This window comes from Solea senegalensis, linkage group LG13 (assembly GCF_019176455.1).
Source record: "Solea senegalensis isolate Sse05_10M linkage group LG13, IFAPA_SoseM_1, whole genome shotgun sequence".
Lineage (NCBI taxonomy): Eukaryota > Metazoa > Chordata > Actinopteri > Pleuronectiformes > Soleidae > Solea > Solea senegalensis.
In genome coordinates, this window is record NC_058033.1 from 10814418 (window position 1) to 10841950 (window position 27533).

Below are 27533 nucleotides of genomic sequence, written 5' to 3' on the forward strand. Positions count from 1 at the left end.
TACGTTTACCTAAACGTCTGCCTGTCATTGACAAACATGGCGGCCTCCTCCACCGGTGCTGCTGACTCTCCGGCTTCAGCCTCGGCTGGACCGAGTCTGGACGACCAGAGCCTTCAGTACAGTATGATTCTGGATCATTTGATCGGGGACAAGCGGCCCGTGAAGGAGCTGAGCCCCGGCGTTATGGGTGGACTGCCGGTGCCGGTGAAGACCGAGGAGCAGAAGATGATCGAGAGAGGAATGGAGAGCTGCGCCTTCAAGGCTGCTCTGGCCTGTGTGGGAGGTAAGAAGAAGAAGAAGAAGAAGCAGCACTGCATTATTTTACTGTACAGTCATTTGCCGCTTTATTAGTATAACAGGATACCTAATAAAGGTCCAATACAGAACACGTCCATCGGCCAGAGGTGCTCATCAAGGATTAACATGCAATTCTGCAGAGCCCTTATGATGAAGTCAAAGTCAAAATTAGTTGTTTTTATTTAACTTAAAAGGCATCCATGTGTATGAGTAGTAAACCTACTGTACTAAACAATGAACAGAATGAATAACAAGTTAAAAGATTAAGACATTTAAAAGATAAACTCCCTAAAAAAATGTTTTTCAGTCAATTATTTCCTCCCCTTTAATAATGCCCATTGGTATTTTATTGTTATCGTTGGAAAGCCTGGTTAGTCACCTTTACAACGAGGTATGAATGAGCAACACAGCTAGGTAGGTCAGAGGTCAACAGCAAAACAGTCTTTTATTCCACAGGTCTATACTTGATATCCTTTTGCTTTATTTTGAAGTCACTGGGGTTTTTTGTGCGTTCCTCAGGGTTTGTTCTCGGAGGAGCTTTTGGTGTTTTCACCGCTGGCATCGATACCAACGTTGGCTTCGACCCCAAAGACCCGCTGAAGACACCGACGGCTCGAGAAGTCCTCCGAGACATGGGCCAGAGAGGGATGTCCTACGCCAAGAACTTTGCCATCGTGGGCGCCATGTTCTCATGCATCACCCCCAGGTTATTTGAGTTTGAGACCCCTGCGTTAGGGGAACATTCTGGGAACCTTTAGAGAACGTTCTCTAAAGGTTGTAAAAAAGTAACGCTCTGGGAACCAAATGTGCAACCAAAAACTTAAAGTTAGGACAACTTTCCGTGGCAACCACAGTAGAACCTTGAGGGGGGACCCTCAGGGAAAGTTCCCTGAATGTCGTGGGAACCAACATTTATTAGCTGGGATGGAGCAGTGTATGGGTTGGTTATGGAGAAGGTAAACACCTGCATTTTCAAGCTTAGCATTGGATTTTTGTTTGTTGCTTACATGGGAAGTTGGGACATTAAAAGGGCACTAAATCGACTGTGCCATCGTATTAGAGGAGTTATTAGAAGAACTCTGTGACACAGAACTGGAAATATCTTACACTGAGTGCTGTCCTGGGTGCTGATATTGCTCTTTCCAAATCCCAGCCGCAGGTGCAGAAAGAGGTTAAATAAAAACGTTTGGTGCCAGTGGTTTAGTTCAACAAAAGTTACTGATACCCCTTTAGGAAAGAAATAAAACATTCTGTGTGAGAGTGACAGAGAGGGGAAAAGGTGGGGAAAACAACACAAAAAAACAGTCATTAATAGTTTATTTGACCGACCCATCCGAACCCACTGTTTTATCTTTTTTGTGGGTTCAATTAGGACGTCACTACTATATAGGTATTTCTATTTTTCACATGACTTTTGGAGAATTACACAGCGTCCATTCAGATAACGCAGAGGTGTTTTGTGTTAATGAACCATGACATGTCATCAGAGATTAAATTGAAATACTATGCCCACCATGAACAATGGCGCAGACAATTTGACCATTACTCAATTTCCATTTACGGCCCACAAACTCTGTTTATGTTTTTGATTGTGTTTGGTGTTGTGGACTGTTAACCCCCACCGCAGTAAATATTCCACATAAAACCCATTTAAATTATACTTTGAATGTGATCTATTGAGTGAAATGTCAACAGACGCAGCAGCTCGAGCTGCATAATTCACTCCTTTATGAACGCAAACGGACAAAGGCACTCCCGTGTGGCAAAGGTCCCTTATTTTTACGACGTCCGTTATTTATGAAGTGAATCCTTATTTATCCCATGTATATTAAAGGGACTACTACTTTCGAGTGCTTCTAGTGTTCATCATGGTGCACTCGTGTCGCTTCTCCTTTGCTCCTGTCCTCATTTGATTTGTTGGTCAACATATTGGCACGGCATGAAAGCCTGCCAAGGTGCCCAAACACATTTCCTTCAAATGTGTTTACACTCCACCAAACACAACTGGCAGCATTCAGCAGCGTGGGTTTACAATTCCAAAGCGAAGCGCCTTGTCAGGTTAAAAAGTAGCAGCTGCTAGTGGATGGAGGAGTCAAAAAGATTGGTTAATATCTTCACCAAGATAGCGCCGTTGTCAACGACAACACGAGCTCTCGTGCGTACGGGGAATTGCAAATGACTTGTGAAAACTAGGACAAAAACAATGACAAAACAGAGCTAACCTCATGTGGTTACGGGTTGAGGATTTTTTTTTTCTTCCTCCTCAAACTTTGGGAACATGTTTTCCTCAAAAATCAAAGCGTCGACTGTGAGCTCTTGATAAATAGTAAAATCCCCAGAATGTCAATCGCATCAAGACTGTCAGCATTCTGCTCACCCACCCAACAGGTGGGCTACTGTGCTTGATACTATTACCTTTCAAAATCTTCTGTGTGTGTGTGTGTGTGTGTGTATGCGTGTGTTTATGTGAGGCTTGCATTAATATTTAATTTGCCACCAGACACAAAAAAAAACTCAAAATGCTGCTTCTTCAGCAGCAATTGGATAAAAAGACAACACATCTAGTGCATGTCCAATGCTGCTGCGAGGACTGTGTTCTATAACAGACACTGACAAGACAAATCTGTGAGTCCGCTTCCCTCTCATGGGTCTAAAAACTCCCAGCATAGTAAATGATTAATAGAATTACTGCCCAGTGTTTGCCTCCACTGCCATACAATTTCAATCTATATGTTTGTTTTTGTTTTTTTGCTGTTGTTGCTTCCATGACGCTATAAATTTTTATTTTCAGACAGCCAAAAACAAAACTGATACCAAGTAATTACACGGCCAGTTTTGCCAAAAAGAAATACGGATGCTAGTACTTTTGTACACACGAGCAGTGTGTCTTGATCTACAGTATGTGGTAAATGGATCATTAATATGTTGAGTGCATTTCTACAATCCCTCACTGATCAATGATTTTTGTGATTTATCCTTTCCACTGTTAATTAGTTAATCATGTGCATGTTAAAACCCGAGATGATTTTAAATGAAATTTCTTCTTTTACTACTGTAATTAACTGAATACAATGCAATACTCAATACACCCAATACTATAAATAGGTCTTGTTGCACTTGTTTAACCCTTAGAACACAGAGAATTTTGGCTGTTTTTTTCCCCATTACTACATTTAAACAAACAGTATATACATAGGCTATGGAAATGTGCAATATAGAGTTTCTTATATCATTTTTTCAGCACAACCTGACTAAAAACATACTAAAAATGTTTAAAATCTGATTGAAACACGTCACAGTTCAAAGTTAACTTGACTCGTTCTTATGAACAAAAAGTACAGAAAAACGGTCTAATTTTGTGACTTCTGCACAATTATTGTTCCTGCATGTCACGACAATAAATGTGACATACAATGAATCAAAATTTTGACTTAACATCACATAAGATGACGAAAAACACACATTTTTCAAAGCTTAAATGAGTGACCCATAAACACACACACACACACCCAGGATGTCCATCAGGAGTTGTGTATTACTCTCACAGCAAATTACCATGGGTGCACCTGCGTGTGGCTTTATACAACAATAAATCGAGTGCACAAAACGTGTTGCCACAATAGTGAATAGCCTTCAATGTGAGCAGTTGGACTACACTTTAAAGGACTGCCCTGAAGACTTTCTTAAGTTGCTGGATTCCAAAGGCAATAAAAAATAAATAAATACTGGATTACTAAGGTCACAGCACAATCTGATCAAAACCTTGGAAAAAATGGAACCGAAAAGACACCCGAGAACATACTGCCTCTGGCCACAGCTGTTACCGGTCCAGGGCCATTAAAAAATGCAAAAAAAATTAAAAATATTTATATATGCTACTTGACACTTTGCCCCTGCAGTGTGCATAAAAAAAGGCACGATTCTTTGTTTTTGCGAAACGCTGTGTTTCTCTGAGATATGAGGATTAAACAGAACATTTTCACTCAGCGCTGCGAAATGAGTCTTAAGAGCAAACAAAGAGCCCGACAACTGCCAAACACAAAGCGAACGTGCTCCACGATGATCACCACGCTACGCTGCCCAAAATGTCAGCACCTGTGAAAATTTCAATTTACCATAAATCTATGCCAAGTCCTGAATTTGCATTCTGGGAGGCGCGCGTGCGAGAGAAGGTTATGACATGGTGAGCTGCAGGGTCCCAGGGACACAATCAGTGACAAAGGATTCATATTAAAGACAGATTATTGTTTTTCTCGCCACACAATGCCTAGCCTTCAATCCAATGGCCCACATAGGATGAATAGCATTACTCACACTGTCATTTCCTGTTGCCACTGCAGGGTCAGAGGAGACAGCCATACAGGGATCCAGTTCTATCACTGTGCTCCATCAATGTCGAGAATCACAGACGGGTGGAGAAATACTTCCCACAGGACAGACATTTTAAGCACAGACTGGGTTACTTACCGCTCAGCCACTGACCAGCAAAAGTGAGGCAGATTTGTTTTGGTTTTTTAAAGGTAGGAAATTGACTTTGACAGCCCAACAAAACACATTTTGGACCAATACACTGGCAATTTACATGTAAATTAGTTGTAGGTACGTGAGTTCAAATTTACATACAAGGTTGGAAAATGATTTACTGTATGTTCATACTGCTAGATACTGTGAGGCTTATTGGACCATAATATTATGTAAGATTCTTTTTAATCTCTGTGGGAAGGAGTGTCATTTACATTCACATGCAGGTACAAGAGTTTTACATTTACTGAACGGTCTGTCTTCCCATCGACGCAAACAAATGGCCAAAGTGGATTAAGTGGCATGTTTTGGGCTGCCGTGAGAAGATAATGTAGGAGCAAAAACTATTTAGACACGGTGACAGGGAACTTGCAGTTCTTTTCAGCGTGAGCATTTTTTTAGAGCAGATTAGTTCAGTGTACATTAATTTCACCCCAATACAATAACGCTTATATAGAACTGAAGCTGCAGCATGTTTTATGGAGTGGCCAAAAAGAAAAGAAGGGCTTAGAGTCTTGAGGGAGCCTAATTAACTGAGCCGGGATTTGACTGTTACATAAAGTGAACTAATAGCTACTGAGATGAGAAGAGTTTCGTCTAAGAGCCGCTCATTCACACACGCGGTGGAAATGAGGCCAGGGAAAATACAGTCAGCGCTCATTTGTGAAAGAAACTGATGTGCTGAGGCAAAAGTGTGGCTTTTAGGGAGTAATATTTTCCATCTGAGCAGTGGGGAAGCACAAAACCTGGAAGAGTGTTGAAGATCATCTGCTCAACTGCAAAGAAGTCATAGGTAAACAAGATATTTCCATATCACGAACGAAAGTCCTATCATTCCACACTTTTCAGCTCTGTTGCGAGCAAGTTCAACTTACCCAGGTTATGTTTTTCGTTTTTTGGCTCCAGTGAACCGTGCAATACCTGTCTGTAACCTATACTACGAGGCTTATTATGAACTGCCTCAGTAAATACTGGGCTTCCTCAAACTCTATCAAGCCTGTTCATGTGAAATAGGTGAAACAAGACGTTAATTATAAATGGAAATAACAAGCGTTAATAAACGACCTAATGTGATGCGAGAAGACACGCCAATAACTGCTGGTAATGTTGACAGACAAAAGTATTAAACTGCAGATACACAAACTGTAGTTTCAGGTCACGTTTTCTGTTCTATCAATAATAATAATAATAATTTGCTGTGTCCTCTTATGGTGTCTCTATTTTCCAGTATTTTTCTTTTTCTTGCCATTGTAATTCTATGCTCTACCCAATCCTTTGCATGTGTTAACTTATTCATATGATACATTTTCATATGATTATTTTACCTATGGTTAAAAACCCTTTAATAACCCTAGATTTGATTTAATTGAACATAAATAATGAATAATAAACATTAATTGGTTTGAATGCACTTTTTGACTTTTGCTTGAGTTCTCCAATTTAAGTTTCTTTGAAGTGTAATATAGTTTTATTTTTGCCTGATGATAAACAAATTATTATGAACATTTGGTGATGTCAAAGGAGAGAGAAGCACTTAATGGACGACGACATAACCGCGTATAACCGCAAGAAATATCGACCGGAGTGTGAATCAGTTTGCCGAATGAAACACAACAGACGCCTTTTTTATTTGTCTGTTTATTTGTGCTACGAGCTTCACTGACAGGGTAAGAGTCAGAGCATCAACACTGCTAGGCATGCAGCAGCTCAAATGAAGCTATAAAATTTACTATGTGTTTATTTTGTGTGATAAACTCTCCCTCCATTTGTGGACACGCGGAATATATGAAACAATAAAAACATTCACAAGTCTATAAAATAGTTATTGATCTTTATTATTTCTCACTTTACGGTGAAATCATGTGTCCCCGGCAGAGTCCTGTAGGCACGATGACTCTAGTTGTCCTGAGAATTGATGGACTTTGCATTGTTGTCATAAACTAAACCTGCACTAGAGCAAGTTAGTAGTTCAGCATGTTTCCATGGAAATAGATCAGTGTTGTAGGACTGAAAATCCAGCGTATCTTGAAAAATGCAAACTGTGTTTCATATGGACCACACAGGCAAATGTGTGGCTTTTTATAGTGTTTCCTCTGAAGACATCTGCCTGTTATCAGCGCTGTGAAACCTTGTGGGGAAGCTGCTAATTATTCGGTGGTTATTTCCAAATGACCCCGAACATTGTCACAACAAATAATAAAGCCAGCTATAGCTACTTCAAACACTGCAGCAGAATCTGCCAAGCCACTTCACAACTGGTGTTGGTTCAACACAACTACTTGTGTTTCTAATGAGTGGAATAAACATTATTCTATTTTCACAGCCGGACAACGCACCCAAGTAGAGGTCCAAATCCACCCTTTAGACAAAACACCCACCCACACCCCGGAACTCCAATCCATCTCTCGCAATAACAACTCCTAACAACGTCTCAGCAATCATTCCTGGCACCATCTCTCCTTTCTCCTGACAGGCAGATGGCGTTGGTGTCCCGGATCAATCGGCAATGCAGCTGACCCACCCACACATTTTTTTATTTTTTTACTTAAGAATTAAAATTTTATTAATCCCCTTAGGGAAATTATTCCTCTGCATTTGACCCATCCTAGAATTAGGAGCAGTGGGCTGCCACACTGAGTAGCGCCCGGGAAGCAATGGGGGTTGCTTAGGGGTACCCCAGGATCCTGTCACATCACATTTGCCTCCCCCCTCCCCAAAAAAATGCTTCTGACTGAATGTTCCAGGTACTCTCTCCCCTGCACCAACTGGTTCTCTCTCCCCCTTCTGAGGCACAAGCGCCTCAGTCGAGTTGTCAAATGGACACCCATTTTTGGAAACCTGATGTGTTCACCAGGGCCACCAAGGCAGCTACATACGGTCCAAACACTTCCACTATTGTTGTCCTATGAAGGCATTTCATATTACAACTAAATATTACCATAAACTATTCACTTAGTATTCATCTATTCAAGGTCAGGGATACTTGCTGCTACATATATCAAATGGATCTGCCTTGTCACAGTTAATCATTATGAAACAGATAATTGGTGGGTGGCCTTGAGGCTCATGTCAAGGATTCACCATCATTACAATGGTGCTTTATAGGCACATACTGTATACATATATGCTGAGTGTCAGTATGATAATGACCAGGGCACTGTTAGTGTCGCTTCTTTTAAAAACAGCCTGAAGCGTAAAAATGAGATGTCAGTTACAGAAATAAACCGATACTGATACTGATGCGGTCTTTTACTGAAGATCACAGAGTCAATTCAAGCTTATTTGTTTACAGGCAGCCAATAAGAAGACCTGCAACTACTCATCATTTTTATTATGGGGTAATGTGGTGATTATTTTCCTAATTCAATTTAATTAGTTTATTCGATTAATTAACCCTAATAAAAAGGCTTGCCAATTTGGTAATTCTATAATATGACTTCCTGAATCACATTTTTTACAGACTTGCCTTTGTTTGATTGTTTTTTTTATAACATGATGATTACTTTTGTTTTTCTGTTTTCTTTCTGAAATGTTGCATTGGTTTTAGTAATTTGTATTTTCTTGCTTTTGTTGCACATGTTATCTCCTGTTGATTTATTTGATTTGCACTTACTTGCCTTTATGTGCTGTCTTCTTTCTTTTATTTTTTCACGTTTTTTTTCATTTATTAGTTTATATTACTTATTTGGTGTTTTCTATTTTATTCTGTATGACTGCCAAGGCACGTTGCAAACTCTATTTTTTTATGGATTGAAAATTAAAGTTGAAAAAACTATTGTCACAAGTTATTTAATGTTGTCCAAGTAAAATAACGTAATATAAAATAACACATGTGACAGTCAGAATGGTGGTAGAATAAAAATAAACCTGAAATCATCTGAACAGATGATTAGCAGTATTAGTATATTTAGCACTAACAGCAATTTGACAGTATAGCGGTAGCTTGAGCTGCATAAACAGAGCTACAGTTTGATACACCACTGAGCATTAATCAAACTTACTTTCAGCTAATGTTATAGTTCTTTCATATTTGAAGCAACAACACACTCAACAACACACAAGTTTCATCTTCAATGGCCTTTGCTCCACAAAGTTTGAATATGCTTAACCATGACTGCTGTGTCAAGAGGTTTAGTTAATTATCGATACCTCATGTACAACTAAACTTTACAAACTACAGCTTTAATGTTAGCTTTCTTGTACCGAAGTCATTATATTACAATTTCACCAGTAAGTTGAAAACATTAGCAAATGCAGGCTTTCGATTTGTAGTAAAAAGCAATCTGAAGGGCAGCTGACTCTTATCTGTTAAGTAGTCTCTGAGGAAAGAATACTTTTCTACTTGCACAATAAAAATAATGCTTTCTATATATCCAAGGTCATATGGGAGTACTCAACTGACTTAAATAAAAAAAGAGGCTGAAACAGGACTGAGGTTTATATAACACAGGCTGTATATGAGAACAACCTTCCACATGATTTGACACTTGCCCTTTCCCTGACTCATTCTGAATGACATTCAAAGCATTTATGTTTCTTTTATTTAGCCCAAAATACTTACAAGCACTTTGCCTTCTCCTTTGTTTGTCCGTCTTTTTTCCTTTTTGCTGAAGTAATGCTTGAAAGCACTAAATTGATAGGAATCTCTTCACTTTTCTTTCTCTGTTTTACCCAATCTTGCCATTCACTGAACAAATATGCTACAGTTCCACACGGAGGTGATAAACCAGACACTGTTCAAAGGGATATACAGATCACACAACAGCTCCTTTGTTCTACAGACGTTAGAGATCATACCTGCGTTAATACACATGCTCACACAAAATCTGTCCAGGACCTGTTGACTTGCATGCAATTCAGCAGCTAAGTCCACCCAATGCCAGATTTTGAAAAATGGCACAAAGCGGGCTGAGACTTGAGTGAGGGAGTGGAGTTGTGACGGGGTGTGGTCTGACTGAAATCTGACACCTGAGCTCCAGCAAGTAAAGGACAGGAGAGTTGAAAGGGGAGGAGTCCAGGGCAATGAGCAACGCACTGATTCGACAAGAGAGTGTACCAGGGATGCAAGCATGGACTAAAATAGCCAATGGCAAAATTTGAATGCAGTACTTCGTGTTTTTACCAGAGAGGCAAAAAGTGAGCTGAATTTGAATTGTGAAGATTTGTAACCTAATAATTAGGTTTAGGGGTTAATTTACACTTTAAATATGTTTGGTATGTACAGCAGTATTGTAGTAGTGGTGTACATGTGTGGCCAACCAGGGAGGTGATCCCACTAACCTCCAGAGAGCTGCCGTATTTGCCCCGAGGAATCACTCATCAGTCCAGACAGGTGATGAGATATGTGGGAAGCTTATTCTCATGAAGTACTATCCAGTGATGGGAAAAGACTGGCTGAAACTTTAATGATGCTCCATAGTGAGACTGATGGCATGATAAATGGCCTGTCACTCAAGTTCTTTAAGTTAGGCTGAATGTTTTCATCCAGCAGGGTAAAAATCTGTCAGAGGGCCGAGCTCAGAAATTAGGTGTAATCTGCAGACGCTATTAGATATCAATAAGTTTCGCTGATTACAGTCTATGAGAGGCAGACTGTAGGGAGTGAATTATGTCAGGCTAAACTAGTTTTCTGCAAAGGATTTAATTATGAATTGAACTGTATTGAGGAAATACAACCAGATGCTTAAGCAAAACTCTGCAAGTTGCTCATCCCACAGTGGCTTGGCACATAATTGTTTTATAATTTTGTAATGTGCGGTTATAGTTGACATCATAATGAGATTGTCATCATTCAGATTGTCTCCCCGACATATCTGCGTGGATGAAAGCCCATCAACTCCAGCTAAACCTCTCCAAAACTGAACTGCTGGTCTTCCCAGCCAAGCCGACAATAAATCATAACATCTGCATTAATATCGACTCCCCATCTCTGGCTCCTTCCAAGATAGCAAGAAACCTGGGAGTCATAATTGATGACCTTTACAGATCATGTTGCCTCTGACGCCCGGTCATGTCGCTTGGCATATTCAATATAAGAAAAATCAGGCTGTACCTAACTCAACAGGCTACCAGGCTCCTAGTACAGGCTTTGGTCATCTCCCACCTCGACTACTGCTCCACTGGCTACCCTTAGCCGCCCTCATCAAATTCAAATCACTGATGCTAGCCTACAAAATGCTTCATGGGTCTGCTCCCACCTATTTAAATGCTCTTTTTGTGTGTCGTTCCACGCTGGTACTACCTTACCCCCTCCCCTGGATCTCCTTCTGCACTCTCACCCTCTGCCAGTCCACTGTTCATATCTAGTGTATTTCTTTCCAAGACTTCTATGTAACTTATTCCTCTATTCCTTTTTTTGTAAGTGCTTGAATGTAAATGTAATGCAAGAATAAAGGCATGTAAACTGAGTGGAAGTCTGTACATTTGTCCTGTACACTATGTTTGACTTTTCCCCTCACAGTGTTCATGCCTGTTAAAGTTGCTTTAACACACACATCATTGGTGTTTAAGTTTGTTGTCTATTACACTGCCGTATAACCCATTTAAAAGTGGTTATAAATCATTATTAGCAGTGTAAAACCCCAATAATGTTGCACTAAAGGTGATCATCATCATTGTGCGAAGAAAAAGCTTGAAAACAAAAAGAGTGTGTGTCACAGAAGCAGCCTGTTAGAAATGCTGCTTGGATGTAAATTGATGGCGAATGCAGTGTATGCAGTTCTGCAGGGGTAAATAAACAAAGCACTGGTGTAGCTTGTAACGGGTGGCTGACCTGTAAACGGTTCCACTTCAAGTGACATGAATTGTCACTCGCCACAGAAGAATGAGTCTCTGGGTAATTGCCAGAGTCCAGTCTTGTGGTTCTGTTCTCTTCACATATTAACTGGGCTGTGTCAGCATGCTTGGCCGCTTTTTTAAAGGTGAGCTCGTTTTGTGCACCAGATTTGTCTTCATTTCACAATAAAATGGATTTCCAGGTGCCTCTAACATTTGGAGTGTGTTTCATTTGCGGCTGAACCCCAATGAGTAATGTCACAGCAGGTGTAAAGCCTTTTGTTTGTACCCTGTCTTTTAAAATGGTAAAAGGAAAAAAAAAATTGTGTCAATTACGGAGCGCGCTTTGACTGTTAATGAACTAAAGCGCTGCACAATACAAGTTGCACTTAACCGTTCACACACATGCACATTTGGGAGCTGTTGGCACAGTGGTCAAGGGTAATTTCTGGTTCAGTGATTTGGTCCAAGTCACTCAGTATGTTGAACAGAAGAGCCGAGGATCCATAGACTGCATAGAAAAATGAAAGTAGCTCCCCTTCCCCAGAAAGTGAAGCCAATGCCAAGGTGTCTGAAACCTTTATTCATTGAATGACCATCTGGAGCAACTTCAGTGATGTCCGTTTTGTAAATCACAGTTCCAGATGTTATTTCTGTTTTAATTACTGTATATCACCGTAAGCTAATACTTTTCCAAACAGCAACATACAGCACAAACATGATGGTACAACATGGCAGATGCCACAAAAGAGAGAGACCCTCTCACGGAGTAATATAAATACTTTATAGTCAGCTGTTCCACAATGAATATTTGTCACCTTCCGCTTGCTAATGCTGTTAAAAATGAAAACATCATTCAGGTCCAGCATTCTTTTTATATCTGCTTTCGGATGCTAAGCAGGAGTGACAGAGGCATCATTGTGAGCTCACTGGAATCAGCAGAATCTGATCTGATTTGTACCTATTTAGACTGATTACATCCATATGCCACTCTAACCTTAACCAGTGTTGTGCATCAGTAGTGCTTTCTTACTGTGGGAGCAATAAAATGAGCATTGAAATGATCTTTTTTCTCAGATAAATATGTAAATTAAATGAGTGTACATCAGAAGTACTCACTGTGTTATTAATAATGTCGATGAAGTTGGCATCATCTAAGCTCTAAGCTGACATTCCTGATTAAAAATAACCACACCTCATGCGATTTTATCTTCCTTTTAGGTTTATTTTGAAATTGAAAGAACCATTTTGGGGTAATCTCTCCATCTTGAAAATGCTGCATGCATATTGTCACAGATTATATTGTGTTCTATTCTACTGAGATCTATTTCTGTTTTAGGACACTTTGCCGCATCAGCAGTTGTTACTGATGCTTCCTACACATGGGCTGTGTAGCCAATAGGAGCAACATCTCTCTCTGGTCTGTTTCTCTTGTTACAGGCCAGATTTCCCCAATACATTAGTATAGTATTGACGAGGTGCAGAAGTCTGATTCACTCTTAAATCGCTTCGACTTACATCAAGCTAAATTGTTGTTGTGGATATATTGTACAATATAAAACTATCCTGCCAACCCTAACTTTAATTTAATTTTAGATTTATGGGTCATAAAACACACATTTACTGCGTTCATTTCAAGCAAGAGGCATTAAAGTATAACAAACCAAGAGAAGTCGTCTCTAGCTAAAACTAAGCATTTATTTTTGTTAAATTAAAGAAACAGTGTTTCAGATGCTTGTGCACTCCCAGATGGTGCAGTCAGGAAACTGCATCCCACATCCACCAATGAAGAAGACAAAAAACAGACTACACTAGGTAAGTGGCTACATGCACCCATAGCTCAGTGGTACATCACAATATGTTAGAACAACACAGTTGTGTCTGCAGGGCGTTGTGCTAAAAACAGGCAATTTAAAAAAGGAAAACTCTCTCTAAAGCATTATCCCACAGCAGGTCTCCCATGGGCACAGGCCAGCAGAGACACGTAACTGTAGGGAAGACAGTGCGCTCCAGTGTGTACCAGCACTGCAGTGCCACTCATCAAGGTCACCACAGCAGGCTGCAAACAAACCTGAAAAGAAAACTAGTTTAGCAGCAGTTCAACCTCTAGCTCTGACCCAGTATTCCTGCTACGCAGACAGGCACTGTAGCCTGCCGCTTTTAAGAGGTTAGAGCCAATAATCAGTGACCTGGTGAAGAGCCAGCTGCACTCAGCAGATGGGCCAAAGTGTTAACCAAGACGCTGCTACATAAAACTCCAAACAGCTGAGGGAGGGAATGTGTCACTTTATGTTCGGGGATGCAAAATGTCTTTAAACAGCCGATTGGAAAACTTTCAGATTGGAGAGGCGAGTCATGACAGACTGGACTTCAGTGCATATGTATTGTTTCATAGATTCTCTGTCTTTGGTGTGTGTGTGTGTGGTGTCTTAATAAACCAAAAAAACAAAAATCAAATACAGCAACATTCTGCTCCCATATCTCTCAAACAGCATGCTGCATGCTTATTGTCACGCTGGCCCTGATGAGACGAACTCACAAATGTGATAGCAAATAACACGTTTTCGATCTATGTGATGGAGGGGAAGTTCGATACCCAGCCCTAGCTGAATGCACCGCAAGGCACTAGAAGTGTAGTGGCCCTCCTACAGGCAGGACTGCAACTCAAAGCAAACACTCCAAACCAAAATCAATAGGTGGGAGATGACGGGTGATCCTTCACTAGCCTCCCTCCACTGCCCTTATTGGAGCTTCTAGCTGTGTTGCTCGGAGCTGGATGGGCAGACCTTAGGTGGCCTGCCCTCATTCCTCATTCCTCTTCTTCTTTCGGCTTCTCCCTTTAGGGGTCGCTACAGGGGATCATCTTCCTCCATCTTGGCCTATTCTTGTGTCCTCTCCTGTTACAGCAAATGTCCTCCATCTCAACATCCATGAACCTTGTCTATGGTCTTCCTCTTTTCCTCCTGGCTGGCAGCTCCATCTTCAACATCCTTTGTAACCATAATAATCACTATCTCTCCTCGGCGCTCTGCAACCTTGTCTCAACTGTTCAACCTGACTGGCTGTCCCTGGAATAGGCTCATTTCTAATCCTGCCAATCCTGGTAACTCCCAATGTAAATCTCAGCACCTGTCACCTCCAGCTCCACCTCCTGTCTTTTAGACAGTGCCACTGTCTCCAAGCCATACATCAAAGCATGTCTCAATACCATCTTCTTCCCTTTCATTTTTGCTGTTATCCTTCTGCCACACATCATCCCTGACACTCAACTCCACCCACTCCACCCTGCCTGCACTCTATTATTCCCCTCTCTTGTACACTGTCCATTGCTTTGGATGGTTGACCCTAGGTATTCTCTTCCATCCACCGTATACCTCCACCTCTCCAAGCTCTCTTCCACCTACCCCCCACTCTCATCACAGATTACAATAACATCTGCAAACAATACAGTCCACTGAGACTCCTGCCTGACCTAGTATTTTAAACCTGTCCATCAACATTGCAATTAAAAAGGGGCTCAACGTTGATCCCCGGTGTAATGCCACCTCCACCTTGAACCCATCCTACACTCCAGCTGCACACCTCACCACGGTCTCACTGTCCTTCACCACCCACACATACTTCTCTGCCACTCCCAACTTCCTCATACAATAACACAGTTCCTCTCTTGGCACCCAATCATAAGCTCTTCTCTGATTCACAAAGGCACAGTGCAACTCCTTCTGGCTTTGTCTATACTTCTCCATCAGCACTCTCAAAGAAAAGATTGCATCTGTGGTACTCTTTCTTGGCATGTACCCAAACTGCTGCTCATTGATCTTTACTTATTTCCTTAACCAAGCTTCGACAACTCTTTCCCATATCTTCATGGTGTAGGTGATCAACCTTAAGCCTCTCTAAATACTACAGTACTGCATGCTACCCTTGTTCTATAAAATCTGTACAATTGCACTTCTTCTCCATTTCAGGTGTTTTCTCGTTCCGGTTCAAAAAGGTCCACTGATTTCTCTCCAAAGGTACATCCACAGGTACAGTATGTCATCTATTCATCCTCTTCATAGTTGCCCTCACTTCCTGAGGCACCACCTCCCCTCCATCTGTCCTCCTCTCTCTTTTATTTTCCTCAACACACTTGTTAGTACCTTTCCATTATTTGTCCTTAATCACTCTAACCTGCTGCACATCCTTTCGAGGGCTGTCTCTCTGTCTAGCCAATCGATACAAGTCCCTCTCTCCTTCCTTAGTGTCCGGCCTACAGCTCATTATAAGCATTTTCTTTTGCCCTTGCCACCTCCGTCTTTGCCACATGCTTAGACTCCCAGTACTCCTGTCTACTTTCTTTATCTCCCTGGCTGTCCCACTCTTTTCTTTTCTAATCCTCTTCCTTTGGATACTATCCTGTACTTCCTGCACATTTCTTTCTCTTCTTTCCTCTGTGCAGAGGATACAGGAAACACCGCCTTGGCTGTATCCCTCACCACTTTAGCTGTACTTTCCGAGTCGCTGCCGAGCAGAGCCCGTCGTGACTCTTCCGTGAACTCTGCACAACATTCTTCCACCATTTAATCCGCCATTCGCTTCCTCTTCTTGGTTTCCAGAGTCTCCCTACCGACTATCATCCGATGCTACCCAAGCATCACCTTGCCGTCTCTTATCTCCTTCAGATTGAATCTTCTGCACAGTGTATAATCTACCTCTGAGCATCTTACTCCACTCGTGTAGGTCACCCTGTGCTCCTCCCTCTTCCTGAAATACGTAGTCACCACAGCCATTTCCATCCTTTTTTTTTTTTTGCAAAATTCACAATCATGTGTCCTTCCACATTTCTCTATTTAACCCCATATCTACCAACTGCTCCTAATCACCTCTGTTCCCTTCACCAACATACACATTGTAGTGTGTTCCAATCACCTCTCTCTCTGTCTCGCTCCCCTGGGAACACTCTCTGCCACTTCATCCAACGTACTCCAGAACTCGTCCTTCCCTTCTAACTGATACTCCGGAACTATTATCTCGCTACTAACTGAATCTTCATCGGAGTGTGAGTGCAATATAAATGATTATAATGTTACCGTTGTATTATGCTGTGTATAAAGATTATTGTACCGTGATTATACTGTGATCATCTTATTTTATTATTGCATTATAATGGCACTCTCTTTGCATCATATATTTATTACGACTATAACACTTTTATGATGTTGTCTTCCTCTACTCCCTCGCATGTGCTGTACGCATTTCTCCACTCACTAAATGGGCCAAACACACACACACACACACACTACTCTCATCCAATTTTTATCCTTGTAACTTCATATTTCATTGTCTTTGTGTATCAGTTACGTCTGTATCATCTTCTTTGTCACAATTGCTTTCTTTCATCATTATTTTAATATAAAACCACTGAAACAGATTTATTTTACTTTGGCAATTAAATATCAGTTTCTAGAGAAGCATGTGTAATTCTTTTAAGGCTGCAGGCTTTTTTTTTTTCCTCTCAGAGTTGAATTAATTTTGATCTTGCACATTATCATGCGGCTTACAACGAGGGCCAAACAACTTTTTCATCCGCAGGGGGGAACAATTATGCTGGAGGATGTGGCTCATTTACTAGTCACAGGGTTGGGCAGCTGAAATCTGTCCAACAGTTGACATCTCAAAGTTTCCCTAGACAAGATTCAGAACTTAAATTTGTTGGGTTTTATATTCGATAATATAATTACACAATAATTCAAAGGCCCAGCACGCAACAGTCTGAGTCCAAAGATGCCAAGAAACAATTATCACCAGTGTAACTGATGCTGTTATTGAGAAACTGAGGACCCATCACTTGTTTCTGTAAATAAAAATGCATTCAAATGTTTTTTTGTGTTCAGGAAAGAAGCCTTTTGGAACTCTCCTATGTACAATGTATATGTCGTGATTACAAGTCCATGTGTCATACTTGACCTACCTAGGGCATTGAGTAACAGTCCTATCTTTTATCTGATAACTTTAAGCATTTTTTGCTGATAGAGATCCATCGGCAGGACTCTCAATTGTTCAACCTTTACTCTCCCGGCCACTCAAGCTTGGAATTTGAGTGGAACTTCTTTTCCATCATTCACTAGCATCTGGTTTGCTGAGAAGATGTTTTTTGGGAAGGATGTTTGAAGGACGAAAGGTCGGTTAGTGACAGACATAACTCCAACCACTCATTCCATGTGATTTCAATAAAATGATAGGTTGTGTTTTTTTTCAAAGTTTTGCAAGAGCTAGAGGTGAGAAATTACAATTGTCTGCTGTTGTAGCTGCTGATCCAACCACCTCCTAGTGTTTCTATTGCTGTTCATCAATGCAACTCTTTTAGTAAAAGAAAGAAAATGCCTGTGAGCACAATAGAGCCAGTGGTTAGGATTCATACAAAGAAGGATCTGCAGGTGAAGACAATTTTCTGGGAGACAAGCTTGCTCGCAGGCAAGTTCAGAGTTCTCTTAAATCTCTTTTTGTCATGTATTTTTGCAACTTTGTTTTGAAGTGCTACATAAAACCTATTATGATTACATAAATTTGTCCCCTTTAAGTATTTTAAAAATGACTTTTTACACTCATGAATAACACGTTCCATCAATTCTCTGACGGGACCGTGATGGATTCCTTGGGTGAATATGATGCACTTGCAAGTCTCATAACACATAGATTGAATTTCACAAGAAAAAAAAAAAAAACAGAGGAAACGAAAATGCCTCCAAGATGAGGCACTAACAAAAAAATAATGGTGTGTTCAAGGGCCGATGACAGCAAAGTCAAGGCAGAGTAACAATGCCCTTATAAAACCACCTCCTGGAATCAATTTTCTCTTCCCAACATTGAATATTAGGAAGAAAAAAAATTGAATGCCTTACACCACAACAAAGTCAAAACAAGGCTTTGTTTTCCATTACTGGGTGGAAAAGAAAAAAGAAAAAAAAACCTTGTGCACTGATGCAATATTAATCAGCCACTTTCCTTCAAGTGTGCTGCAGTCATGCATTGCAGGGCAGCTGCTCTATCAAGGTGAAAGCAAACTGGATTGTCACTTGTTGGAAAACACACATTTTCCAACCACAAGTACACATTACGGTAGCCATATCATGCCTGGTGTGGATATAGTATGCTGTTGTGTGTTATTATAACAGCTTACGTGTACCAGTCACATTTATTTTTGCTGTACATTGCTCACTATAAGTAGGATTTTTTTCTTCTGTTATTGAACAGTAAATAGCAGATAGTTTGATTTGATTTGTTCATTAGATAAGAACACTCGCAGGGGGAAAAAAAGTCATAGTTTTAAGGTCAATTCCTCTGTGGTCCATGTGAATTAACCCTTTAACACCAAGCGTATCGCAGGCGACACGTTTGCATTACCGTAATTATGTCAGTTTGTGCTTTTGTTATTTACATTTTCTTGCCCTTTTTTGGTTAAAATAAGCAACAAAGTCCAGACGAACATTTTGGGGCTTAGATGTTAAAGGGTTAAGTGTCAAAATCCACCCATGTACAAATTGTATGTGTCCTTGCATTGACCCAAAATGTGTGACTTCATGGAAACATGCATCTTCACCAGGTAGGAATAGAATGTGGGATTAGGTACCTATGGCATATGATTAGGTACATATGGCAGGAAAGACAGGCCAGCCAATGCTTACTGTAGGTAACTTTTCACATTTACTTTGTGACTGCTAATTAAATGTTCTTTCTGTTTCACACTGCACATCATCAAAAGGTATCTCAATCAATATTTATAAGCTCAAATAAAGAAAGAAAAATACCACTGAGGCATATGTGTGTGTGTGTGTGTGCCTGTCATTTGTGTGGATGAATTTGAAAAACAAGTGATGCAGAGGCACACATGTAAAAAGGAATTTTGGAGGGTGAATGCGATCCATGCAAATTGGATATAACTCAATTTTGTACATCAGTCAACAAGTGACCTTACCAATAATTGGTAAATTCTATCCACACTACTTTTTTGATGGTAACAACTGCTGTCTATCATAAAATCTACCCAAAACAATACAATGTGTGCATGCGTCAGCAAGTTAATGTTGTTGTTGGATGTGGATGTTGTCGTGTGTCATATTGGGAGTGTAAATAACACATTAAATGGCAATATTTTCCACAAGAGGAGTGGTTGGCATGCTTGTTGTTGTTTTCATGTGTCCTTGGAAACCAACATTTTGAAATAGGTGTCATATACGCTCACGTTTTTTAACCAAAATGCAATTTTGGTTACATGCGTACACATAGTTTTTGTCTGAGGAAAATGGGTGTGATGATTAAAAAAAAGTGCAGCATTAAAGTGCTCACACTGTCGCGGAGATGAGCGAGCATTAAAACGCACACACACATACATAGTCAACACTGTAACGGAGTCAAAGTTCACGTGTCCTCATGCCCGCTGTCAGAATGCCTGAAGTTTACAGACACAAACCGACTCCTTGAGTTGTGATAACGTCCACCTGTGTGTATGTAAACTCTGAACTTCCACAGTCAGTGCTCTCGCTACAATGCACCTCCTTACAGACACGGATCATTGAGCAAAAAGGGGATGCTGCCGTCTGTTGAACTCATCGAGTACCTTGGAGAACGGCAAGAACTCTTAGACTACCAGGCATGTTATTGATCGACTGTTCTTTTTGTATCTCCTGTCCTCCTCTCTTCCTCTTCTCCCCTCATCTCATTTCTCCTCTTCTCCTCATATACTGCACTCCCTCTCTCCTCTTGCTTTCACCATCGTCCTCTTCTTTTCTCCTGTCCTCCTTTAATTCCCTCCACTCTTCACATTTCTCCTCGTCTTCTCTCCGGGTCCCATTCTTATCCTCTTTAATTACATCACCTCCCGTCTTTTCCTCTCACGTTATCTCCCGTCTTCCTCTCCTTTCATCTCCTCTTCTTGTTCTCCTCTCATCCTCTCCTCTTCATCTCATCTAATGTATGAGTAGTTACACATAATTTGTTTGCGTTAAATTGATGATGACGAGTTGTCACAATACCAAAATGAGTAACCACGGTGCGTGTGTTGTCTCGTGTTTGTGACTGTAAGCCGTGCGCGCGTCACAGACAGAACTTTAGCTTGTTGTTTGTTTTGAAACGAATTTCTGTCTTCATTCACGTGGGTATCGTGCAACTATAATGATGATGCTTTCTTATTAACATGGAGGAATAACATGAGGGGTCCACTGCTGAGGAGGAACCAGCAGAAGTATCTGTTGCGCCGACGACCGAGTGTCAGTTAGTAGTGACGTCACCCGTAACAATCTCAACTCTCCGACTAAAGCCTCCAAAAACATGATTTGGAGCAACCAGGCTCCTATTAAACGACACCAGCTGTCAGTCACACGGATGTCCACTCACATGTGCCATATTTTATCATCTATTATACTAATAAATTAGAACACCATTAACGAAATGACAGCATGTTCTATTGAAGAGCTGATTGAAATGATTAACTCCTTAGGAAAAATGTTAACAGATGCTATAAATCAAGTGAGAAGAAAACAATGTCATTTTCCCATTGACTTGGACTGCAGAGTTAGGCCCTGGTGAAAAAATGTATAAGTATACGGTCTATGGTGACAAGTGCTGAGAAGGTGTGGAAGTAACATGAGGTGTTAAATCTACTCGTTTGTAATAAGGGATGATAGAAATAAATATTAAATACACTGATTTCAAAAGAAAAGCATCAAGCTGCATCAATAACCGTGTTATGATTTAATAGAAGCTGTCCAAATCTTTACAAAACCATTTGTGAAGTACCTGGAGATCGCCCCGTATGGAGAGGCCTTTAGTGTGCAATATTAAAACACTTTGCAAACCGATTTTGTACAACCAATTACTCCCTACTAGGTCTTTACATATTAATGCTCGGGATGAATCAAGTGTCCACCATGTATGTGCGATTGGATACGAGCCACTCACACAGAACGACGCACAATTTGCCTCAGCGATTCAAAGCGCGTGTGAGGATTCAAAGGGCAATCACAAGCTCTGTGGCAAATAAGTCCTAATTAAAATGATAGGAGATGACTCATTTCAGCTCTCAGTTCAGTCGACAGCTTTTAAAATAACAAGACTGATTTCACAGTGGGAAAAAAAAAGAACTGCCACAAAAAAAAAAAAAATAGTTTCTTTAAAAAGGCATTTATTCTTTTTTATAATGTCATTTCACAAAAAAAAGTAGTTTCGGGAGGTGAGTGTATTCAGAAAGAATTTCAAAGCTGAGCGAAGACTGAAATTTACATTTCTATATGTAAACACTGCAAATAAAACTTCAAATCTTCTGTGCTATTGGTTCTAACTTCTACTAAAAATATTACAAACCAGACAAATGTGTATCTTTGCCTAAAGAGAATTTAAATAATTAGAACACAATTTAGCATTAAACAACAAGATCCGCTCATTCAAGATCTTTATTTGCTGTCATTTTAGTCCCGTGGGAGAAATCGGAGGGGGGCAGCACATGCCTGCACAAGTTATGAGGACATTTCTTGAGTCTCAGTATTAAAACCAGATTATCTCAGACCCAGTCCAGCACAGCACCCGAGGAATTATGTCCATCTCTGACGAAGGCAGACCTCATGATTTACAGGAAGTCCGCTGCCGATGTTTAGTGCAGAGCAGCGATCCCTCCGTGTATGCGACGAGGGTCGACTGTAAGAGACCAGAGCATTGTGCACTGGCAGCTGCAGGAATTATGATGAAAGAAACCGCGGGGAAATTGGTTATAAAGCAATAATGTCCACGTAGGGAACGATGTCACGCTTGATGGATGAGTCGGCAAAATAACTAAATGTGTGACTTTCCTTGCGGAAATCACGACTTGTTTTGTCTTTCAGGTCAATTATAAGGGCCTAAACTAGCCCAAACCCAGAAGAGATGTGCCAAAACGTATTGTCATGTCATGAAACTTGTCCTCAAGTTCCCCAAAATTGATAAGGAGCAGTGACGGGGTCTCCTTTAGTATTACAGCACAACCTCTGCTAGGATTCTAGACCCATCTGTGTATTGTTCCATCAGCCTGACACCTAATACTAATATTGGATCTGTAAGTCCCATCACTGCTTCGTGATAGAGTGTGTGATGAAATTACATCACTGGTTGACCAAGCTACACTGGCTGCTGGGGACTAGCTTTCTGAAGTTTACTTTTTTCAGTTTCTCACACACACACAGTATCTTCAGTGTCAGTGAACAACAGTGGAGCTCTTGGTTTTGCATACACAGTAAAGAATCACTGCAACACTGTAGTGGCCCGATCAATTACAATAACTAATTGCTGTTGACTTGTCATTGACAATAAAATAGTGCCAATCCCAGCTGACATAGGGCAAAAGGTTGCCAGTCCATTCTAGGGCATAGTTTATTTCATTTTGTGACAGTGGGAATCTTCTTCCCCATGTCTCAAACTTGAAATGGAATAACTTTAACTTTTCAATGGCCAACTGGCTTGGTTCATCAACCAAACAACTGCGCGAGAGAGAAAATATCTGTCAGATTAATTGCGACCCAGTCGGAACAAGGGTCCCTGACCTCACCGTCTCCGTCACTCAACAGTATCCCCTCAAAAATGACAGCAAAGCCACAGAATAGTAATAACAGCGTGTTCAGGGTTGGTCTATTTGATGTATGAGGTTTCAAAGCAATCGGTCAATGTATGGCGAAGTCATAGGGCACTTCCTGTTAACAATCTTTTCGCTCGTTGATGTGTCAAGCACAAATTGGCACGTTGTTTTTATGTCGGTACGACAAACGACGTTCGCTCATTCATGTAGGGTGCAAATCGCCAAAATGGATGCCAAAATTCAAAATAGCTGACTTCCTGTTGAGTTGAAGCCATGGTTACGGTCGACTTTTTTGTTCATCTTGGTCTATAACATCTTCCCAACAAGTTTCAGGAAATTTGGCGAGAGGAACTCAATTTTGCCTCTGTTTTCACCTTAAGGGGGGGCATTATAGAGCCCTTGAGCAAGACGGGTCCCGGGAAGTATGCCAATATCACATTTTCACCAGACCTGACCTCCATGCAAGGTTTCAAGTTTTTTATGCAGTTAACCCACTCAAAAAATGACCACAATGACACAGAATAATAATAATCTGAAGGATAACAATAGGTTTTTCACACAAATTTGTGCAGGGAGCTGTTTCGGTTGTGCTCGGGCCCTCATTTTCATTTGGATGCAACGTATGCCGCACAATAATATGATCCGTGTAAGTGAGAGTCACTGTGTTCTTGTTCACTGATGTACAAGGGACACAGGCATAGGAAGCTTGCTTCATTTGTGTTGTGGGATGGATACATTCTGGAGAAGCAGGGGGATCAGAAGGTCCTGACAGCGCATAAACCTTGTCTTTTCGTGGAAATTTTGAGTGCCACATCTGTCACGGGAACCTCATGTCCGTCATGTGTTCTGAGCCAAAAGCTTTGCTACACCAAGAGTTCAATTTAGCCGGGACATCATGTTGAAGAATTTGTCATCTCTCACAGCATTTTCATTTTCACTAGCCTGACGTTAGTCCTGCCAACCGACCGCGGCCAAATCCTCCTGTCGAGTTTCATAAAAATAGCCAGGGACCGCTCTGTTATCTCTTGGCTTTCTGCTGATTTAAGCTGTTCTACAGTGACTGCACCATGTTTGCCAGAGGAGATTACATCTTGTGCAAAGTAAGACAGCCTCACTTCAAACAAATCACACCCATTTGACTCTATTACAAGTTAATACACTGCATTTAAAGGCTGCTTTGAAATGGCCACCGTGCAGGATCGTAAACCATTTTCAAGACACAAAAAAATAGGTTATTTTTGCAATGTCGTTGATGTTGCAATACCAACATTTAATGTATTGAGAAACCGTCAACTAAGCTCATGTTTTTATTTATTATACAGTTCTATTATTCATCGTTTCCTGTTTTGTTCTGTACTCATCATTGTGTCTCACTTCAGGTAGTTTTAATTACTGCCTGGTTTTTGCTCCACAGATTCCACTTCCCTGATTCATTGTACCTCTACATGGGCGCTGACCTGCTTGTTAGTATAGTACATCCACTCACACACACACACACACACACACACACACTCCATTTACCAGTAGCTCCTCACATCATTCAAAATAATCAATATTCAGCATGGAACATTGTGAAGCCTAAAAAAAAAAAATCTATAATTTATTTTCTCTGTCGCACTGGACTTTATCAAAGATTGAATTGGACGTCGTACTTAAAACAGAAATCCATATTACAATATCATTTTTTTTTTTTTTATCACAACGGGAAATAATCTCGTATCCATGGATCACATTGGCAGTCAACTGGTAACGACTCGTAAACAATTTAGTCTTTTCATCATAAATCTGAAGTGCTGATTCGCAATCTATACCACTTAATCCTCGAGGCCTGCCTGGAAGATCAGTACATACAACACACATGGCCATGAGAGACGTAAGTCCTCTGGATTAAATTCCGGGTCAATCAGAACTACATTTGATATGTATTCTTCCATCGCATCATCCATCTTCAACTGCTTTATCCTCCACATGAGGGTCATGGAGGGCGCTGGAGCCAATCCCAGCTGACATAAAGTGGTGTACACCCCGCAGGTCCCCAGTGATATGTATTCTTGCAGTGATAAAATATCAATTATAGCATAAGGATTGCCCCTCGCTAGTGGGTAGCACTCTTGCCTTTGCAGCAAGAACATCCGGGTTTTAGACCCGGTTGGAACAAGGGCCTTTCTGCATGGAGTGTGCATTTTCTCCGGGTTCTCCCACAGTCCAAAAACATGCAATATAGGGATTAGGTAAATATCTAAATCAGAGGTGTCAAACTCAAATGAACTGGGGGCCAATGAGCGTCTAGTCTGGTCAAGAGGGGGCCGGTCTGGAGTAAAAAAAAAAGTGGGAAAAACAACCGTTGGGTAGCGAGTGAGCAATAAGATCTTAAAAGTGCAACACAGCATTCCATCGTGATACTGCAATAAAGATATTTTTATTGATGACAAAATACTGCTGGCCAATATAGTTAGTATTACATTCTAAGGAGGTTGTGGGGCCATGTTTTCATTTCTGATATTAAGCGATGGGCCGCATGTAATTTTTTGGCAGTTTGACACCTATGCTCTAAATTGACCGTAGGAGTGACTGCAATGTCCCTGCAATGGAGTGGCGGACTCTCCAGGGTGTACCCCGCCTATCGCCCTATGTCAGCTCAGATTGGCAGTGGAGGATAAAGTGGTAGAAAATGGATGGATGGATGCCCCGCCCCTAAAAACATGGCTGTCATTACTTAAGGACCTTCTGAAATAGAGGGTTTAATAGGGAATTGGCTTGGACAAGCAAGCCTGATACCTAAACATACTAGTTTGTGTAGTTGCAGCTGAAACTGGGTAAGGAAAAACCTACAGCGTGACATTACAATCACACCAGCCTGTCAATAACTCCACCTTTTTTTGGAGGGGGGTGGGGGGGGGATATTAATCAACAACAATGCAGCTTTTTTTTCCCCTCTTTGTCAAACTTGAAATCTCAAATTGCCCGTCTGCCGCTACGCTTTCCAGTATTAACCGTGTTTGCAGCCAGTAAATCAAAAGGTGATAAAAAAAAGAAAGAAACAAAGAAAGAAAGCAGAAAATCTTAACAACATGCTATTTAAATCACACTTTTCCTTCCACAATCAATTCTGCCGAGCCTTTCATCCAAAAAAGAGACGGCACAAAAGAGATGATTGACTCGTGGGGAGGGTGTAGGACGGAGATAAACCGGTGCATCTTCCTTTCACTCATCCTGTCAATGATGAGAACAAAAAAACGGGAGCCTTTCGGTGGGAACACGCCGAAGAATCATAATGCTACCTCTGTGAAATGGGATGATTTGCGACATCATACACAATCTCGTATTTTGATGGAGAACCCCCCGCGACCTATTTTATTTGTCCGCACGGCTCGGGGAGGAAAAAAACAAAGAAAAAACCTGCCAGTCAAAGCAAGTCAGGGAAATTGCAGGCGGGCAGGAATATGAAACAGCTGGTCCCCTTCTTCTGCAACACGGGGATCAGTGCGCACCGTGTCAGCGCGCGGAGCGTGATGTGTTGTGGAGGGAAATAGTGCTGCCCTTTGCAGCACCTCGACTCAACAGTTTGAAATGCAGATGACAATTGGTTTTTTGGAAAACAACAAAAACAAACAAACAAACAAAACAAACAAACCAACAAACACTGTGGCCTGCTGGGATTCCTCGAGAGCTCAGTGTTTGTACATTTGCATGAAAAATAAAATGCATTTGGACTTGAGGATGTTCTCCTCGAGCATGAGACAAGACAAATTAATAAATAAAACAAACATCTCCCCTTGTTTATCCAGTCCATAGCTGTCTCCCAGCTTCAGGAATTTCCATTTGTTATGTTCTTAAACAAAAAAAAACTGACACATGAGCCTTTGATCCACCGTCACAGAGAACACAAAAAGCTCCTGTTTCAATTTTGCCTCATCTCATGAACACACACACACACACACACACTCTGTCCCCACCCCCCCACCCCCTTTGTTGATCTGAATCTGAGATTTTTATTTTTTTTTTACATTATCATCTAAATCGTTGGCTCGGTTGGAAGGAACGCCGTTCATTTCTGTACCGTCTCGTCTCCTCCATCGAGCCACCACGGAGACACTTCACACCCAGAGAAATAAATGGCCAATCAGGTCATATAATGTTAGAAATAATCCTGATAGCATGTTGAAATGATAGTGTTGACGTTGAGCATGTGTCAGCCTTTTCAATATTTCACACTTCATGTGCCAATTATGGGGCGATACGCCACCACCTGCAAGACAGATTATCAAGCAAGAAATTGTTTAATCTGAATGAGTAAGAGTTTATTCTTACTACTGTTATTACAGTTTGAATCAAATATGTCTCCATGTTTGGTTTTTGA

General features: G+C 40.9%; 1 protein-coding gene across 1 annotated transcript in view; it reads left to right on the forward strand.

The window, feature by feature from the left end:
* Positions 1–19: 19 nt before the first annotated feature.
* The window catches only part of LOC122779710 (mitochondrial import inner membrane translocase subunit Tim22-like), a 41106-nt gene continuing 13592 nt past the window's right edge, over positions 20–27533 (forward strand). The window contains exons 1-2 of the mRNA XM_044042296.1: positions 20–283; positions 817–1003. Coding sequence (XP_043898231.1) covers positions 37–283; positions 817–1003 — 434 coding nt within the window. The 5' untranslated portion in view covers positions 20–36. The remainder of the gene's footprint in view (positions 284–816; positions 1004–27533) is intronic.